The sequence below is a fragment of the Amphibalanus amphitrite genome, unplaced genomic scaffold (genome assembly GCF_019059575.1).
Source record: "Amphibalanus amphitrite isolate SeventyFive unplaced genomic scaffold, NRLGWU_Aamphi_draft 001167F_arrow, whole genome shotgun sequence".
NCBI lineage: Eukaryota > Metazoa > Arthropoda > Thecostraca > Balanomorpha > Balanidae > Amphibalanus > Amphibalanus amphitrite.
The window spans coordinates 1-13,779 of NW_024882661.1; the positions used below are offsets into that span (position 1 = coordinate 1).

Genomic DNA, 13,779 nt, shown 5'->3' on the forward strand with positions numbered 1-13,779 from the left:
ATCCTCCACGGTGGAGAAGGTGGAGGACAAACAGGTCGGAAGGAGGACCGAGAGTGTGCAGGAGAGACGAACAGCTGCAATGGGCGCGGCTGGACAACGCGTGGACATAAAAACGTCACAACACCCGAACGAATATTGGGTTCAAGCTGTGGGTCAAATACAAGAATATTTCATCAAACAAGACCCGTCCAACATCTCCACATTTCCCCGCGGAGAGACCATCCGGCCTAACCTCTGGACCAAGAACGCCCGCGGCTCCCGCCCTCCGCACCTTGAGGTCGCTGACGTTGAGCTGCTGGGTCTTCTCCACCAGGTCCTCGGTGGCCAGGATGCTGCGCGCGTGCACGGCGTATTTCCGACCCTCCACCTCCGTCAGCAGCCGCTCCACACGGGACTGCAGGGACAGGGGGGGGGGGGCAGAGGTCAGGGGTCAGAGTTAAGAGGTCACGACTCCTCCATCTCTGTAAGCAGCCGCTCCACACGAGACTGCAGAGACAGGGGCAGGGTCACTCCCTCCCCTGCGCCAAAATGAGGAACCGCAGTCCACAAGGGTCAGCAGGCACAGGTCAGAAGTCAGAGGTCAGCTGGGCTTAGAGTTCAACGCACAAATTGAGTGACACGCCAGGACACCGGGCTGTTCAGGAACATAACGTAAAAATGCAAGGTCGCGCAGCAGCCGAGGGGCTGGAGTCGTTTACTTTCTCACAGTAATACAGTAACATGTCTCCCACTTGTTTCACGTCCTATACCACACCAGCACATGCCCTCCATTCAACCTCTGCCTATCTATCCTTCTTCCCCTTCAGTTACATACACAGCGACACCCACCCGACTCCTTTACATTCACACCAGACGTTTGCCTTGAGGTCGGACTGCAGCACGTTCTGGCAGTAGTGAGCAGTGTTAGTCTGTCCAGTCTATCCCTCCCTTCCTTCCGCCTCCCCACACCCAGCAGCCTAGGCGTACCTTGAGGTCAGGCTCCAGTTCCGACTGCAGCGAGTTCTGGCAGTAGTTCTCCACCCGCGAGTAGAGCGCCAGCGCCTCCGGCCACTTCTCGTGGCCCGCGTACGTCTCCGCCACGTAGAAACACCTGTCGACACGACATGGGGCACGTGGTGACGCAAGAACATGGGGTGCGATACACACTCAACAGTTTCATACACAGCCTTCACACTCAGACGTGACAACGGACGGCCTGAATGTTGAGTTGATGATGTTAGACTAATGGGGAATAAAAGAAGGCCGACTGTCCATAACTGAAGCCATTTCTGAGGGGATCAGCCTATTAATTCTAGGAAATTCAAGTTCAGCCTGGACATAATACGTGTGCTGCGTCCATGACTCTCCTCCAAACGTTGCGTTCCCAAGCTCACCTGAAGCCCTTGTAGGCGCTGATCTGGGCCTGCACGGAGCTGCGGATCTCGAGGTCTCCCTCGAGTCCGGCCAGCTGGGGGATTTCCTGCAGGTTCTGCAGTATGATCTCGTACAGGCGAATCACGTCCTGGATCCGCGCCCGACGGCCGTCCACTCCCTGACAGAGAGCGGAAAAGAACACTGACGTCACAGGCTGCACACAGGGCACGTGAAAGGTCGCAGGGCATGCGACAACCTAATTCACGTGTAAGTTGGAAACTGTGACATGAGCTTCCATTATTTTGCACTCCAGGCAAGATGATTCTATTCTGTCTCAAAATTATGTCCTCTCCATTCCTGGCTTCTCTCTGTGTCACATTGGGCTTTTCCTGCAGATCACTAGCGACATTGCAGTTCTCCTCTCTTCCCTATTCGGCACACCTTGGTCCTATCCCTTGCAGCGCACCTCAATTCCTCCCTTCCTCTCTCCTTCACCCCTCCCTCTCCCCGCCGTACCTTGGCCTTCTCCTTGCGCCTGGCCTCGGTGTTCTCGATGATGATGAGGTTTCGCTGCACGGTCGTGTTGAGCCGGATGAAGCTCAGGTAGGTCAGCAGGTAGTGCATGGGCCCGACTGGCGCGTCACCGCCCGGCTGGTACTGCTTGTACGCCTGCGGAGTACACAGGGTACGTCAGGTACGGTCACAGGCCGGGAGGGGCACTACGGGGAGTCAGTAGTAGTACGGGTACAGGAGCAACAATGCCCTGTATGTTGCTTCTGATTGAGTAACATTCCAATAATTCATTGTGGTTATCACATATGCGAGTTTTGTAGGGTTTAAGTCCGAAATAACCACGTATCCAAGCCGAATCGATTGCCGCTTAGGGAATACTCATGGGTCCCGCCCAAAAACTAACCGGGTCCTAGGTCCCCCATCCCCCGCTATAACTGACCGGGTCCTGCCTGAGCTCCTCCTTGACCACGTTGACGGCGTCCTTGCAGTCCATGAGCTGCGTCTCGTACAGGTCCAGCTTGTCCTCAGCCTGCTGGACGGCCGACTCGAACTCCTGGACGCTGAGCAGGAACGAACGGACCTGACGCAGCGGAAACAGAGACAGTGAGATACAGAGACACTGAGACGCTGAGCAGAAACGAACGGACTTGGAAACATACAGCGGAGGGTAAACTAACAGACTCAAACTCCTGGACGCTGAGCAGGAACGAACGCACCTGGAACAGCGGAAACAGAGACAGTGATGTACAGAGACAGAGACACTGAGCAGGAACGAACGGACCTGGAAATAAATAATAGACAACACTAAGACACTGGGCAGGAACGAATGCACCTGGAACAGCGGAAACAGAGACAGTGAGATACAGAGACAGACACTGAGCAGGAACGAACGGATCTGTAATATAGAACAGGGAATACGTCAGGAAAAGAATCGAGCTCCTGAATACTAAGCAGGTCGAAAGAACGGACCTGGGACCTCAACACTGAGACTGAGACACAGAGACAGTAACGACACTTAGCCAGTATCCCTACCTTTTCGTGTTGTACGCCGACGGTGCGTCCTCTCCAGGTGACCTCGCTGAGGGCCTCCGCCTGACGAGCTCGCGTCTCCGCAATCAGCGTCTGGAAACGGCACCAGACGCAGGGTGAGCGGGGTGAGAAACAAGATATGTGGGACTAGGAACAAAAAATGTAAATGCAGGAAATAGGAATGTATAAGAACGTTGATATCGAGACTCTCATGGTGGATGTAAAAGGGAAATTCAGTGGGTGCTAAAATTGAATCATGGTAAATACAGTAACAACCGTGAATCATTGCTAATCGGGAACACATTTAAGTCAACAAACATGCAAACATATTTAAGCCATTAAATCAACCCGGCAATGCATACCCAACTGTCATATGACAGCAGCAACAAGAATTGCTGCAAATTTCTAATTGCGTTACTGATTGGCACTGGTTCAGCAGAAGGGAGCCAGATACTATAACTTAGCGTACATCGAGCATGTCGTTGTGTCCGGGTCGCATCTTCATGATGTCTTCTCCGGCGGCCTTATCCCCGACACTGTAGGCGCAGAACCTGTCCGAACACAAACACAAAGCGTTATCTCTGACACTGTTATAGGCGCAGAACCTATCCGAAAACAAACACAAAACCTTATTCCCGACACTGTAACTAGGCGCAGAACCTGTCCGAGCACAAACCAACAGTCACCCAATACTGTCCTCTCACTGACTTATCTCCAACACTGCACCTGTCCGAAAACGACCTGACATAGCTGAGGGAGGACAACGTCCGTCCAAGAGATGACGAGCAGGGGGGCATACCTGGGAGAGGGAACACAATCCGGGGTGCTCCTCGGGAGGACAGCGTACATACCTGAGTGAGGGCACTGGATGCCCCAATGAGGACGAGGTAGGTATGCACGTACCTGAGTGAGGGTACCAGCTCCTCGGCTCGCGTCTTGTAGACGGCTGCCTCCTCCTCGTTCAGCGCCGATGCCAGCTTCTCGTAGATGGTCCTGGAGGCGCGGAACCGGTCAGGTCAGGTCAGGTCAGCGTGATGGGGGCACTGGCTGCAGGAGTAGTGACTGGCTCAGTCGTGTCTCGACCGTCATACTGCTTCATACACACCACGTCCTCATTCTAGCACCTGAGGTGTAGCATTTGTCCCATCGAACCTGATTTCATAATGGGTTGTGTCTCGTCCAATAATATCCTGTATTATATTAAATACTCTAATGTGTACCGTTTCTCTAACCCGGCCTAGGTGTAGTGCTAGATCGCCTCGTTCTGTGTGTTATGCAGTGTATTCTGAGTAGTGTTTCTCTCACCTGGCCAGGGTATAGTGTTCGATCGTCTCGTTCTGTGTGTTATGTAGTGCGTACTTAGTGTATTATTTCTCTAACCCGGCCTAGGTGTAATGCAAGATCGCCTCGGTCTGTGTGTTATGTAGTGCGTGCTAAGTGTATTGTTTCTCTCACCTAGCCTGGGTGTAGTGCTCGATGGCCTCGTGTATGTTCTATAGGTATAGTTTATTGTGTAATGTGTACTGACTAGTTTCTCTCACCTGGCCTGCGTGTAGTGCTCGATGGCCTCGTTCTGTGTGTTATGTAATGCGTACTGAGTATTGTTTCTCTCACCTGGCCTGCGTGTAGTGCTCGATGGCCTCGTTCTATGTGTTATGTAGTGTGTACTGAGTAGTGTTTCTCTCACCTGGCCTGGGTGTAGTGCTCGATGGCCTCGTGTATGTTCTATAGGTATAGTTTATTGTGTAATGTGTACTGACTAGTTTCTCTCACCTGGCCTGCGTGTAGTGCTCGATGGCCTCGTTCTGTGTGTTATGTAGTGTGCACTGAGTAGTGTTTCTCTCACCTGGCCTGGGTGTAGTGCTCGATGGCCTCGTTCTGTGTGTTATGTAGTGTGTACTGAGTAGTGTTTCTCTCACCTGGCCTGGGTGTAGTGCTCGATCGCCTCCCTCTGTAATGTGTACTGAGTTTCTCTCACCTGGCCTGTGTGTAGTGCTCGATGGCCTCGTTCCGTGTGTTATGCAGTGTGCACTGAGTAGTGTTTCTCTCACCTGGCCTGGGTGTAGTGCTCGATGGCCTCGTTCTGTGTGTTATGTAGTGTGCACTGAGTAGTGTTTCTCTCACCTGGCCTGGGTGTAGTGCTCGATGGCCTCGTTCTGTGTGTTATGTAGTGTGTACTGAGTAGTGTTTCTCTCACCTGGCCTGGGTGTAGTGCTCGATCGCCTCCCTCTGTAATGTGTACTGAGTTTCTCTCACCTGGCCTGTGTGTAGTGCTCGATGGCCTCGTTCCGTGTGTTATGCAGTGTGCACTGAGTAGTGTTTCTCTCACCTGGCCTGGGTGTAGTGCTCGATGGCCTCGTTCTGTGTGTTATGTAGTGTGCACTGAGTAGTGTTTCTCTCACCTGGCCTGGGTGTAGTGCTCGATGGCCTCGTTCTGTGTGTTATGTAGTGTGTACTGAGTAGTGTTTCTCTCACCTGGCCTGGGTGTAGTGCTCGATCGCCTCCCTCTGTAATGTGTACTGAGTTTCTCTCACCTGGCCTGTGTGTAGTGCTCGATGGCCTCGTTCCGTGTGTTATGCAGTGTGCACTGAGTAGTGTTTCTCTCACCTGGCCTGGGTGTAGTGCTCGATCGCCTCCCTCTGTAATGTGTACTGAGTTTCTCTCACCTGGCCTGTGTGTAGTGCTCGATGGCCTCGTTCCGTGTGTTATGCAGTGTGCACTGAGTAGTGTTTCTCTCACCTGGCCTGGGTGTAGTGCTCGATGGCCTCGTGTATGTTCTATAGGTATAGTTTATTGTGTAATGTGTACTGACTAGTTTCTCTCACCTGGCCTGGGTGTAGTGTTCGATCGTCTCGTTCTGTGTGTTATGTAGTGTGTGTGTACTGAGTATTGTTTCTCTCACCTAGCCTGGGTGTAGTGCTCGATGGCCTCGTGTATGTTCTATAGGTAGGTATAGTTTATTGTGTAATGTGTATTGACTAGTTCCTCTCACCTGGCCTGGGTGTAGTGCTCGATGGCCTCGTTCCGTGTGTTATGCAGTGTGCACTGAGTAGTGTTTCTCTCACCTGGCCTGGGTGTAGTGCTCGATGGCCTCGTGTATGTTCTATAGGTATAGTTTATTGTGTAATGTGTACTGACTAGTTTCTCTCACCTGGCCTGGGTGTAGTGTTCGATCGTCTCGTTCTGTGTGTTATGTAGTGTGTGTGTACTGAGTATTGTTTCTCTCACCTAGCCTGGGTGTAGTGCTCGATGGCCTCGTGTATGTTCTATAGGTAGGTATAGTTTATTGTGTAATGTGTATTGACTAGTTCCTCTCACCTGGCCTGGGTGTAGTGCTCGATGGCCTCGTTCCAGCGGCGCAGCTCGAAGGCCAGCGTGCCGCGGATGTCTGCCGCGTACGCCTGTACCTCCAGCTTGGTGCGGGCGTCACAGCGCGCCGACTGACGGAGAGAGGGGAGGTCAGAGGTCAGCAGAGGTCACAGGACATCACAACGTGGACTGATTGTGAGAGGTCAGAGGTTAGTAGAGGTCACAGGACGTCAAAGCGCGCGGACTGACGGAGGGAGAATGAAGGGGAGGTCAGAGGTCAGCTGGGCCTCACAGGTCACAAGTGGAGTTACAGAAAAGGTCTCGGACGGGGTAACCGATTAGGGGGGAGGGGGGTTGGCGCTGAAAACACAACACAAAACACGACTCATTTCGATAGAGTAAGATTGAAATTGACGTTTTTTTTGACATGTTCCTCTGAACACTGCTATAATAGTGCAAAGCCATCTTTTTTAATTGCAAGGCATTATAAATCTTCACGACCGAGCAGGGCATTTTACGACCCGGCGCATCCCTCTACCCCTACCCAGCGCCCACCCTCCCCCATCCTCCACATCCCTCCCAGGTCGCCGCGCTCACCTCGTCGGTGAGTTTCTGGAAGAGCTCGACCTGCTGCGCGGCCTTGCGCAGCCGTGAGGCCAGGTGGTACTTTTTGCGGTGCTCCGTGTTGGCCTCCTGTTTAAGCTGCATGGCGTAACTCCAGGCGCGCTCCACAGTCATCAGCGGAATGTACAGGTACCTGGGGGGGGGAGGACGGTCAGCAGCGGAATGTACAGGCACCTGGGGGGGGGGGGGGGGGGGAGGGGGAGGTACCATCACCAGAGGAATGTACAGGTACCTGGGAGATGGAGATGGGGTACAGTAATTGTACCTACACTTGTACAGATACCTGACCTGGGGGTACAGGGTACGGTCAGCAGGGGAATGTGCAGGTACCTGAGAGATATCGGTCACCTGAAAAAAAAAACATCTAGACATAGAGAAGGGGCCCGATCGGCGCAATCGGAGAGGGAGCAAATACTGGGGGCACGTCCAGCGCAGAGATGAAGAGTCTCGCTACGCATATTGTAGGGTTGAATTTATGGGCGCATTCTGTATATCAAAATTATCAGACGCATATTATAGATTAGAGCACTTCAGTTTGAAATAAAAATGTGAAAAAGAGTAAAGAAAAAATGATGAAAATAAAGAGTCAGCTCGGCGGGTATTTGAATGTTGTAACTTGTAACAGACTTCAGGGGACGGTCAGTTCCGACAACCTGCGCACACTAACTCCAATATCAACCGGCGAGCCACCAGTAGCTCTCGGGCAGTTCCCGTCGCCGCTACGGTCACAACGGCACTCACTTCTCGTCCTTGAGCACGTCCTCGGTGACATCCTTGCGTCGGAAGTTCTTCTTGTTGCCCTGCACAAAGTGGAGGTACTTCCTCAGCCGGCGGATCCGGCGGCTGCAGTAGCTCCTGGTGGCAGAACAGCCGTTCACCGTCAGCGGAACGAACGGGTGTCATGTATGTACAGATTAGTGATGTCAATTACGGAAAATCGGAATACCGATACCAAACCAAATACCAGCCAAAACCACGGGAAAATAGCGAAACCAAACCAACTTGGGAAAATGAGGGAAATACCAACTTTTTACCGATTTCTTAGTCTCTTATACATTAGTGAGGGTTCATGATACCAACAAAATACCAAACACGTTACGATTGAAATACCAAATACCAAGTTGGTATCGGTTTGGTATCGGTATACCAAAAAGTTGGTATCCGATTGACATCTCTAGTACAGATGTCTTACATATTTAGAATAGGAACTGGAGGTTAAATAGCAACTCGTTTGATTTCAATGGAAGTGAGAGTGGAAAAAGCAAAAAACAAAACAAACAGTGCACCCATCAAAATGACTAGGCTGAATAGCAAAGAGATCATATGCTTCAGCCAGTATCGGAGGCAAATTCCTTTTGTGTGTTTTGACGAAATGAGTAGTGAGTACCTAGTGATTCCAATGCAATATGTTTGCAATAAGCAGTAGGCTAAGCCTAAACAAAATGATTCATCTTGCAGAAAACATTTTATTAAGACAATTTAAAATGAAACGTATGTTCAAAAGGTGAAAAACGATTATCAGTTTGTACACAACTTCCGAAGTGAAATTACTTGATTTTTGTTGAAATTACTTGATTTGTTGACTGTGATAATAAAAATATTGAACAAAAATAATTAAACTGCGCCCGGGTGACGGTCTCAGCCAACTTCGCCGTGGTGGTGGGTGGGATGGGGGGGGCATGTTTGGCCACGTCAGGTTGTCTCGGAGACTAGGAAAGCTAGAAAGACGCGGGAAAAAAGCAATAGATGGCTCGCTATAAGATCTTTCAGAATTATTAAGGTCGTTGTTGATCAGGTCATCAGAGGTCACTGGAGGTCACCGAGAAAAAAATTATCACGAAAAAATCCCCCCGATTTATACATTGTTTATACCAATTGGCGCCTAAGTCAGGAGCGAAAAACACTAGTACCACGGAAAGGCGCATTCGATAGCTCTTTCTAAGTAATAAAGGTGATGCTCTCAGATTTGACCTAGGGCCAATGGTTTAGCCTCCAGAGGGCAAAAACTTTCGAAATTTGATGTTTAAGTGGAACACGTTTTCCTGCAATAACCTTTGATACCAAACTTGAACCTTGTATTACATTGATTTTGCCGGCATCGTGTTTCTCTCGTTGAGACGCGTCAAACACCCTATAAGTTGACCTGAAAGAGTCAACCAACAACTTCAAAATCTGACCTCAGATCAAGATCACAAAAATCATATCAGCCGATTCATAACATTGAGCTGAACACATATCAGGTGTCTTCATTGTTTTATACCTCTACTTTAAGTTATCGTAAAAACAAAACTGTTGGAGACCTTTTATGACTTGAGGTGACCTTAGGGACATAAAGAGAGGCAACATGTGCAATTTTCCAATTCAGTGTACCATGTTCATCTGTATCCCAATGTTGGTGACTTGTGAGTGTTCAGAATGACTTTCGTCCAAGAAAAGGCGGTTCAATTTTCTCCCAATGGAGGTCACAAAATTGACCTGACCATAGGCCACTAATATATCAAAATTCTGGGATAAACAAATTGTTGATAATGAATTCCTAATGCAATAACTCAAGTTTCAAACTTCTTGAAGATAAACTGAAGGAATGACAGAATCACATTTTTTAGGCATGGTCACTGAACTTGACCCAGTGACCTGGCCTTAAGTGACCTAGGGTCAAAAGTACATATTTAGCATATGGTGATAAATTGAGGCATAAGAACAGGTCAGTGTGGCCAAAATTGACCCCCCTCCCCCTCCCACAAACACACACATTAGCAAAGGTCACCTTCAGCCCCAAATGATTTGGTCATGATAATGTTCTGTTCATATTCATGATGCATATTCATTTGAACAGAGTTTCACAGGTTGTTAGAAATATTGTGCTTTAAAGAAGAAAAAAATATTTGGCCTTATGCCTTGAGGTAACATGACATTTCATAAATAGTGCCTTTTTAAGTCCAAGCTACAAACTGTACTCAATTCAAAAGAAGTATTGAAAGAGGAAGATTCCTTTCAAATCACTTTGAGTGTAAGTGGGCACTACTAGTGCTGTCTCTATATAGCCAATCTGATACATTCTACAATATCTGTCCAGGAATGCAGAGAATTAGATGCAAGACAAGAAGAAAATTGTTTATTGTTTATTGTTTATTGTCACAATATCTGACCAATCCTCAAGTTGATCCTATTCTAGGTCTTCGTCATACAAGCATTGATAAACAAATAAGACGTGTAAAACGTGATCAAAAGATCCAAAAGTGGACACGTACATATAGACAGTACATACATATAGTACGTACATATACAAAAGATAAATGAATGAGAAATTTGCCAGTTATAGAAGAACCACAAAAAACTCTACTAAAAACAATTAGTGGTTGATTTGAATCTGCATTGACTGGTTTATGATTTCTATCAAATATATTAACCCTCTAGTGCCCCCGGTATCATATCTGTAAGTCAATTTGCAGAAAATTCGCCTGCTAATCATAGAGGTGAAAATTGTTGAAAACCCTGCTGTATCAAAAGTGGTACGTCTTGGCAACCACCTGGTGGCAAAATTTTTAAGTAATGATTTCTCAGTTTCCCACCAGGTGATTTTGAAGAGGGTCAGTTTGTCCTTTGCCGAAAATCAAATTGAGATGCAAGTGTAAATTTAAGCATTTTGAAAACAAAAAATTAGTTATTTGGAAAGAAACTTGGTATACTGTGAGACAAATGTTCAACATGTATCATAGTATGTTGCAAAACATCGCAACTTTTTCAGGGTCAAAGATATGGACCCCTATTTTTGGGGATACTAGATATGATACAGTGGGCATAGCACTCCAATATTTTCTATGAAATTTTTGCCGCTGCAACATACGGTGTGCCAATACCATAGTATTCTCAGGTGATAAGCATTGTAATGGCCTGTGAGTCATTGCAAATGACGATGGTACCTACAAGATGCATAAATTTGTGAAGTTCGCACATCTTGCGCCAGATAACTCTATTTCGCTCCAGACTTAAAATGTCATAACGATATTGGTACGCTTATGCCGCCTCTCATCCTTGTCAATCTTCCAACATCTAGCTTTCCATGAGTGGCCTTACATGCCTCATACATTTCGACTTTTCTAACGCTCATAGGAATATGGTTTTGCAACTGTTTGACGATGACAATAGTGAACTTTTTGATCTGCAGGACACTAGCAGACCATATCTTCTAAAACCACGTTAGGAATGACATGCTATCGATGACAAGCTTGTTGATTTCAAGGAACGATCATCCGTGCGAGCATTTACAAGAGACCGCGTGAAACTGTATACTCGTGAAACCAAAAATTGAGACTTGATGTTAGGGACAGGAGGATTCAGCGGTCTCTTGCACAATTTCGATATTCCAACAGGGGTTGTGGACGGGCTTATTTATGTCTTGTGGGTCTATGTGTTAGCTGGGCATGGCTGAAGACTTGCATTAGCAGCCAGCCAGCATTTTTCATTCATATTGGAGAACGACTCACAATTTGTTTGCGATTCAAATCTCCTCCGTTCATCCCAGTAGTAAGAGATTGAATGTGGAGTGGAAAACTATATCGTCATCTTCAGAGGAAGCTGGCTAAACGGGCTCGCCATGAAGACAGACTCCGGACCGAAGGCCGTGGTTCCTTTGATTTCCTATCTAAGAAGTAGGCAACCATGCACTGCTGCCAGGTTCCAGTAGGTGCCTGACACCTGGCAAGCATTTTCACTGCCAGGTATGTCATTTGTTGTCATATATTGACATAGACCGCCAACTGTGGTAGCTGAGTGCCACTGAACAAAAAGGATTTACAGGTACTAAAACATGGATACTACTTTTGTACTGACCACAAGAATAAAAGTTAAAGTGCGGCATTGCGTAATGCGTATGCTCACCTCCATATGAGGTCAATGAATATTGTGCAAGTTCCTGCCGATCGGTGCACAGTTACCTGTACCTTTGTTGTCTGACACGTACAACGGTTATTGCACTGGCCAGTGCGCGGCTGTTATACTGGCGCCGATGACATCAGGACCGCACGACCAGTCAAAGTACTAACTGACGATTCACAGGCTGAGAGTTTCAGTCACCCGAGATTGTCCGGCTATCATGAAGATAAACCAACATCGTCTTTGGCATTGATTCCGGTCCGTCGACAGGCTGTCCAGCATTTTGCATCAGAACTGCTTCACTTCAACCACTTACCACGAGCCAACTGTAATGTCTTCATTTCTATATCAAGTATGCATAACGCATCTACGTTTGAGAAGCACGGCCCAAATGTCTGAATTATGAAAAAATTGCACAAGTGCAACGCGCTCTATCGTGGAAATTGAAGGAATAGAAGGCACTCGCAAATAGATGCCTATGATTAGCGTTGTTCCCTAAGCACCGACTGAAAGGACATTTTGATACAAGAAGGATGCCGATGAAATATTAAGAAAATGTTCTGATAAAAAGTGAACAGTAAAGGATGTCTTGTTGGCATTTTACACATTTTAACTGCCACTTTTATCACTGCAATTTTTAATAATATATATTTTCTCATCTATGTCTTCACTTCCTTCTGTTTGGTCTGATACCACTAAAAATTACCAAGTGGAATGCCCAATGTATCATATTTGATACAAAATTTATTTCCGAAATTTGAACTGCGAAAAAATATTTGACTCCAGATTTCGAACAAGGGACCCAAAATGAATCATATGTCACAAGGTGCTAATTTTAGGAACCGTGGAACTATGTGTGGGCATTAGAGGGTTAATCTACCGCCTACCCAGGCGATGATTGAGGGGAGGCCGGTCAGCCACCAACCTGTAGCGCTGGTAGTCACCATGGCGTAGCCCATGCTTGGCCTGGGCCTCCTTGATGACCTTAAGAACTGAAAATATAACACAGATCAGCACACGTCCTTCACTGATCCAGCGCCAGCTGGAGACCTTTCCCTGACGTCTCAGATAATCCCAAAAAAATTGACTTATGTTACACAATTCTTAAGTGCTTAGCAATGAAATCGTTTGTCTGTTGTTACATTTGCATTTAAACAATGATAAAAGGGGAAATATTTGAAAAAAACATGGCAATTATTAGGAATAAATGCATGTTGCGCCGAAAATCACGCACATGCGACAAACATGACCCACCTTTCAACGTGAAAACCTGAGGTTCTTCAGTCTTCACCTCCTCTTCATCACTTTCCTCAAGATCTTCGGCATCTTCAACTTGCATAGGTTCCTCTTCTACACCCATATTTTCTTTATTAGCTTATTGCGAATACACCGACGTGGATACACAACACGAAACAATATGGTCGAATTTTTCAGGTTTGTCTTTTTAGACGATTTAGCTCATTATGAATGGCAGTGGTGACGTCATCAGAACTCGCAAGTTTTACGGGTTTTACGTAGGTACTTACGATAAATTTACGCAGGGAAGTATGAGGAAAGGTTTTCGGAAATTCCGTGAGTTGCTTTAAGTCCTTGCTCCTGATCCTCCGGGATTTTTATTCACTTTTAAGATTTTTTTTTAATCAAGGGCTGTTCAAGCAAAAATCAAAACGGTTCATAACACATGAGCCCTAGCCTACCCATTTCCTCCTTCACGGGGCACGGCTGCCTCTCAGCGATGGTCCGCATCTAGAGAGGTCACCCGGTGTTCCGGCCGCGGCTTCTTCAGGAGCACCATCTGCGCCAGCCGCTGCAGCGCGGCCGCAGTATCGACTGAAGAGGCTCTGCTCAGGCGACGGATAGACGACGCTCTGCTCAGACGGCGGTCCTCCAATGTCCCGTCCTCTCTCCAGCACGTGACCGGAGGCCGCTCTACGAGCCTCGTGCTGAGCTCGCTGCCACTGACGTAAAGTTCGGGGCATCTTGCTGAAGCTCTTCCTGAAGTATCTTGTGACATGTGCCCTGAAGACTCATGGATGTCCTGACCGGTGGATATGATTTGTTTAGCCGCAACTCCCT

The 13,779-nt window shown here is 47.6% G+C and overlaps 1 protein-coding gene across 1 annotated transcript; it reads right to left on the bottom strand.

The window, feature by feature from the left end:
- Positions 1 to 100: 100 nt before the first annotated feature.
- LOC122370782 (signal recognition particle subunit SRP68-like) lies at positions 101 to 13,311 on the bottom strand. The gene is made up of 13 exons (XM_043346678.1): positions 12,958 to 13,311; positions 12,629 to 12,695; positions 7,570 to 7,683; positions 6,802 to 6,961; positions 6,214 to 6,335; positions 3,799 to 3,888; positions 3,365 to 3,446; positions 2,899 to 2,988; positions 2,306 to 2,446; positions 1,870 to 2,022; positions 1,374 to 1,531; positions 967 to 1,090; positions 101 to 394 (listed from the first exon to the last, which is right to left on the bottom strand). The coding sequence occupies exons 1-13, from the start codon at positions 13,061 to 13,063 to the stop codon at positions 116 to 118; spliced, it is 1,686 nt and encodes a 561-aa protein (XP_043202613.1). The 5' UTR covers positions 13,064 to 13,311; the 3' UTR covers positions 101 to 115.
- Between the last annotated feature and the right edge of the window lie 468 nt (positions 13,312 to 13,779).

What these genes read in the sequence shown, in the direction of transcription:
- LOC122370782 (XM_043346678.1), bottom strand. Translation starts at nt 13,063, where the DNA reads ATGGGTGTAGAAGAGGAACCTATGCAAGTTGAAGATGCCGAAGATCTT. An exon ending in GAGCACTACACCCAGGCCAG is followed by an intron (nt 3,889 to 6,213) that starts GTGAGAGGAACT and finishes CCGCGCCTCCAG; the next exon opens with GACCATCTACGAGAAGCTGG. An exon ending in AGCGCCTACAAGGGCTTCAG is followed by an intron (nt 1,091 to 1,373) that starts GTGAGCTTGGGA and finishes TCGTGTCGACAG; the next exon opens with GTGTTTCTACGTGGCGGAGA.